The following is a 6,430-nucleotide window of genomic DNA, read 5'->3' as shown; positions in this document are numbered from 1 at the left end:
AACAATAAAGAAGACAATTTAATGGTCTCTATTTCTCGGGCATGGTATAATGGCTCATATGCCATGGCCGCTAAGCCAATCAAATTGCTCGAATTGCATTATACAATGATCCAGTTTTTAATAATGTAGATTATCCAGCAATCATGTCCCAACAAAAAAATAAATTATTATATTATTTAAAGTAATAACAAGCGATAGCAATTATTGTTGACTGATGTTTCGATGACTCCATGTCATCATCTTCAAAGTTGTGTTGGTCTGATTATGCGGGTAGTTATATAGAGAGAAAAGCATGCAACATGGACATGGAATCATCGAAACATCGGTCAACATTGCTATCGCTTGTTTATTATTTTAAATTGTTTATCAAAAACAGGCCTGGCCTCCATTATTATATTACTGTTTCCTTAAATATCTGAAAAAATCTGCCAGTTTTCTTTGTTGAAATGATACCTTCAGAGGCAAAGCAGGCTGGAAATTTGGGGAATAAGATCTCCATTCCCTAAAATTTCTTGTGACTGGAATGTTCTGCTATAGAATCCTAACAACAAACAAAACAAAAAATCCAAAACCCATTTGAAGGCCATAAGATTATCTGGCAAAAGAGAAGACATTTTCAGTTCTTTGCTTTAATTTTTGTTTGTTTGTTTGTTGACAAGTGAAAAGTTTGTTGAAGACTGAGTTGTTCTTTGCACCAGAACGTAGCCTCATGTTTTGCCCTGGGTACATCTTGCTTTCAAGAACATCCTCTAATACCCGGTCGAGTAAGGGAAACTCTGCTTGTCTTTGCCATCACCGGGTTTTCAAGAATGCCTGATGGGTACTTGCCATGGTTTTGCCTCCAAGCTACTGAGGAGACTAGCTGATAAGATGAACTTTTTCCGTCTTCCATTCTTTAAGTTATTCTTTTGTGATGTTTCACAATAAAATTAAAAAAACTAGAACTTAAAATTATACCTAATGACTCCTTCTCCCCCCCCCCCCCCAATAAAAAAGAAAATAATAATAAATACAATTATTGATGGACAGCACTTGATCCCTTGATCTGATAAGATTTCCGCGTTCTAATCGGAAGCTTTGTGGGAGAACTCAGAACATGAACGGTGATCTTGATAAACAAGAACTACCATGTCCTGATTCAAAGAGGTACAACTACCATTGGCCCCTGTATTCTTGAATTTTTTAACAACATCACGTTGGCCTTTCAATGGCTTTTAATCACCGTAAACTCTTACTCTATGAATGCCCAAAGGTCGGATGGGAACTGATAGAAATGACTGATGCATTAAACTAATGCTAATTTATGCTAAATTGGCATATGCGTTTAACTGGATTCTTTTTAAAATCGGTATACTTCTAAAACAGTAAAAATACTATACTAGAAGTTTGAGTAAAATAAATAAATAAATAATTAATTAATTAAATAATTAAAAAAGAAAACAGTAAATACTGTACTAAAAAGGTAAAAGCTAAAATACAAATACATATATATACATCAATCTACATTTCTGAAATAAAAGCTTTAAATTAAAACCATTCAGCGAGTCAGGTATCACAGGCAATACCTGGAAAGGTATAAATTGATGGCCATCTCGATGCCGACTATAGACAAAATAGACCGTTTCACCAAGATGTCACACGACCCACACCCGCTAAAATAATAAGGTGAAGTCCTGATAACATTTGCCACAATATTCCAAATCTGAAAGCAAAGCGACTAAGCGAGAGACTTTTTGCAAAAAAAAGAATTTGTGGGGCCAAGTTGGAGGGCAAAGCAAAGTGAAATTTTCAACGTGACGAGTTATTCTTGCTCCTATTATGGTCACGGCCTGCTCCAAAATTGCCAATATTTTTGAACCATGCAAAATGTCGAGATGAAAATCGTGTTATTAAATATCTAGAGCATAATAAGGGACCGTTCATTTTTTATGAGCAGGGGGGGGCTGGTGGGATTTGGTTAATTGCCACTACGAAACTGTATGACCCCCCCCTAGCATGCAATTTTTTTCCACATGGCCCCCCCCCAGCAGAACTATTTTTTTCTGATGACCCCCCCCCCCTCCCGCCCAACCAGAAACAAATCATACTCCTAACTTTAACAAAACGCTTATGTACTGTTTATATCAAAGATAAACGTAATTGTTACTGTGATTTCTTTACAGTACTATTAACAAGTAACCGTTCTCTACTTAGGTAAAGATTTCTCTTGTTTAAAAAAACGTTTTATAGATAGCAACACGTTTACGGCAACGACAAACCCTAAATTGCCATTTAGATTCTCAAAGAAACTATAAAAATTAATCAAGCAAATGGTTAACGTGAAATTACTCCCCTTCGAGTAGAAACAATTAATACACGTACAGATCTGACTAACAAAATACGGATCGAAGCATACCAATCAATGATTACAAGTCATATTAAACAGAAAAAAACAGCGGACGCACAGATATCAGTTGCGTAGGTAAGGGTTAGATAGGGGTGTTCGTTGAGCCCCAAATCTTGCTTACTAGGGGGGTCCGGGGGCATGCTCCCCCGGAAATTTTTGAAAATCTAGGTTCCCAGAAACCTCATTTCCTGCATTTTGAGACCCATTTTAAGCAAATCACAAATTTGTTTTACAGCAGCTTTTTGAGCTATATACATCATTCCTACGGCATAATTGTTTCAACTTAAACAAGAAAGTTCAATGTACATTCCGCGCCCTGTCAAGTTCTGATAGCTATTCGATCTACTGATAGTCATACACCAAGCTGGTAAACTGCATCATTCTCGGGTGTAGGCCTTCGAACAAATTGACTATCTCGTCAAAATTGACAGGCATATCATATTTGATATGCATTAGAACCAGGGCAGACATTCTACTCTCTCGCATGGTACACCTCATGTAATTGTTCAACCTCCTCATTAAGTGCTTTTTCTTCCGCCATTACTGATCTGTAAAGGGGGTTCGTTCGAACCCCTCGAATCCCCCCTCCTACGCGCCTGGATATTAAAGTACTGCTATTAAAAATGACAGTTACAAGCTTTTCTGAAGATGGCTTACGGCTCAGATTTACCGTCAACTGAAGTCACCAACAACAGTTCTATTATTAAAACTAATCTGGATGTTCACACTAGGCATACTACTGAGTCTACTGATACTCCTGGGTTCAAATAATTTACTTATCAACAGTCTTTATAAAAGTGAGTACTATTAAAAAGAACATTAAACAATCTATTGATATAGTTCAGAGTACAACCACTTTGTAGAAAACTACTCCCCCAAGGATGATTCAATAGTGAGACTGATACGTTTTTAACATTAATTTGAACTTGTACAAACATAGGTGTCTACCTCAGTTTATATTCATTATTGCTTTTCCAACAGATATGCTTCACTTCCTCAGTTGTTGTTAATATAAAATGCAGATTTCGACCTCAGTATGTAAAACAAATTAAAAGTGGTTAGGAAAATCGCATTAAATAAAATTGAAATAATATTCAATTTCTTCATCTGTTTCTGTGTTGAGCCACTTTCAATTTCCCCTACTAGCCAATTATTTCTGGTGACCCCCCCCTCTTTCACTCATTTTTTTTTGGTAGCCCCCCCCTTTAGTGCCAATTTTTTTCTCGTGACCCCCCCCTAAATCCCACCAGCCCCCCCATGCTCATAAAAAATGAACGGTCCCTTACGTCCTAAATCAAAACATAACCGAAGTGGTGCTTGTTTTCCCGCGAAAAATTATCATAAAGTTTCCATGACAACCACTCGTACACGTTCCGATCGAATCAGTTGTGTTGCAAAATGGCGTTCTGTCCTCGATCCAAAACAACTTTTGGGCTTCCTTCGAGGAAAGAACCTCCTTCGGAATTCTCGTTTGACTTGAACAGCTTCATTCGCCAAGCTCCTTACGATGAAAGGGACAAACCACTGAATACTGCTCAACATAGACTGTGGTTGGATATTACCGACTTGGACACTTCGAAACTACAACAAATCGATGACAAATACAACAGCAATATGTGGAAAAATTTCAAATTTGTTCGCCCTAAACACAGCGCAAACCACGGCCGACAAAACACTTCGGCAGCTTCAAAAGGCATGATTGCGGAAATTTACCCGTTAACTTTGCCAAAGCCTTCGAGCGTCGGTGAAAACACTTACCACAAATTCTTGCGGGAGACAAAATTACCACAAACCAAACAGAACATCGTCGGATGGCAAAAGCAAGGAAGACAGGAATTGCAATCAAGGACATTAAAAGTGCAGAGTGAATGCCGTGCTCCACCTATAGACTGGGAGGGAAATATTTTACCTCCAGCCAACTACAAGAGATACCCAAGGCCTGAAAGCATATTTTCTCCTGACGAATGGCAGTATGTGTTTCCCTCGTACAGTTCACCAACACCCGGGAAAATACACTACACGCTTCCAAACTCGCCTTACTCTCGACAAGGAACGCCATTTCATTATGGCCTACGCGTCAGACGACCTTACTTCGAGTAAAGCTATCTTTGACGTGTTTGAATCTGTCAGAGCCGGTGAAGCCACATGACTTCCCATGACAGAGATCATGAGAGATCCTGCAGTCCTGCTGTATATAGGACCCCTCTCCAAAATGGCGGCCAAAAATTGAAATAATTACGTGGGATGCCTGTGCAGCCCACGTTATAAAATGGGGGCCGTTTGTATCCACAAATGCGCATCTTTCAATTATTAACTCGTTTTAGATGTATCAAATTCACTTTTCTCCTAGAGGGGATCTTTTTGTCTCCTATTGTCCTTATTGTCTTTAACAAAAACGGTCCAATCAGAATGCAATATCTTAGTGTAGGTCAGGAGGGGAGTTAATTACTATTGTGATTTATCAGGTCCTAGTGGTCTCTCGGTGGAACTGAAAAGGCTTGACTTTAGTGGCGTCGCCATATTGTTTTAATGTTTTAGATTCTAATGTGCCGTTTTCAAAAAGAAAATTAACCCTTTTGAAGCGGTAAATCGAAAGAATAACTTCTAAGAAGCACTCGACAGTAAAAACGGTGGAAATCGGAGAGTTCAAGGCGAAGGAATCATGCTTCTCTTTGACAGTTGTAGATCCATCCAGAATATGCGGGGGAAAGGTCATTGGTATTAAGCTAAAACACAGATCGCATCACTTTGTCGAATTGATGCTTAAACCCAACTGGATATCCACTTTACAAAAAGATTAAAGGCTTGATTGTCCATTTGTACTAAAAGTTTTCATTTAGGAAAGCTTTTTGCCTGTTTTCTTTCTGTTTTTTTTTTTTTTTTTTGGTGAAACGAAAACAATTTGTAATCTTACACTTTTATTTACATAACCAGAAACGTGAGTCAGGCCACGTTATTGTAATAGAAATTCCGGTATAACGATAAGACGCGTAACACAAGGGAAACAACATAACGCTATCTTTGTGACTCAAAATATTCCATTAGCTAGGATAGTCTGCGAAGCATACAATTATAAGAATCAAGGGGCATCACACGTAAATGCCAGTATAGGCATCTTGTTTAAATTTAAAACGTATACCAGCACTAGAAAGAGCACTTTTACTTTGGTAACCTTGCAAAGTTTCAGCATATCAGGTGTAATATCAGCTGAGAAAATGTAAGTTGAAAAATGAGAAATTTACAGACGTTTGTATGACTGGGGGTATGGGTATGACGTATACCTGTTGTAGGTTAAAATGAATCCAGGTTAAAATGATTTCAACCTAGGTTGATTTGTATTTTCCTTTGTTAAGGTGGGGTAATTTACATCTGAAACAAAGAAAAATACAAATCAACCTAGGCTAACCTACAACCTACAACATACCCCCAGTCATACAAACGTCTGTAAATTTTTCAAATTTCATCTTACATTTCTTAAGCTGATTTCAAACCTAATATGCTGAAACTATGCAAGGTTACTAAAGTAAAGGTGCTCTTTCCAGTACTGGTATCAGTTTTCATTCAGTTCAATTTTAACTCATTCAAATTTGTTGCCACCATTTTGGAGAAGGGTCTATTGCAATGCTCGTGAATGATAGCTCACCATCGAGGGTTGAGTGTAACAGTATGTAACAGGGGAAACGTCCTACTGGCACCATTCCGGAAAAGCAACATTTGCACTAGACTGTATTCATTCTACTGTGGGGAAGCACTGTGGTCCTATTCTATTTTAGAAATGAATGAAATAGTATTTCTATCCATTCGTTGCTATAACAGAATGGAACAAAAGACTGTTTACTTGAAATATGCAGATTTGTGTTATTTTGAGAAGGTTAGGATGAAGGTTGTCTGGTAATTGGCAGAGCTGCATTCTTTCTGGAAGTGATATCTTGCATATTCTGTATCCCAAAAGAATGTGCCCAGAATTGGCATATTACCCATATTGATAATAAATTGATTGTTGTAAATTAGGGCACAGTAACATTGATGATGATGATGATGATG

General features: G+C 37.9%; 1 protein-coding gene across 1 annotated transcript; it reads left to right on the top strand.

Annotated features, from left to right (window-relative positions):
• Positions 1-3,732: 3,732 nt before the first annotated feature.
• Positions 3,733-4,617, top strand: LOC146486153 (testis-expressed protein 52-like). Its single transcript, XM_085095875.1, has one exon. The coding sequence runs from the start codon at positions 3,785-3,787 to the stop codon at positions 4,484-4,486; it is 702 nt and encodes a 233-aa protein (XP_084952001.1). The 5' UTR covers positions 3,733-3,784; the 3' UTR covers positions 4,487-4,617.
• The last annotated feature ends 1,813 nt before the right edge of the window (positions 4,618-6,430 follow it).

The sequence above is a fragment of the Pavona decussata genome, unplaced genomic scaffold (assembly GCF_977016875.1).
Source record: "Pavona decussata unplaced genomic scaffold, jaPavDecu1.1 SCAFFOLD_21, whole genome shotgun sequence".
In the NCBI taxonomy this organism is placed as follows: Eukaryota; Metazoa; Cnidaria; class Anthozoa; order Scleractinia; family Agariciidae; genus Pavona; species Pavona decussata.
Note: the sequence above shows the minus strand (reverse complement) of the source record. Positions and strands in the feature narration are given on the sequence as shown.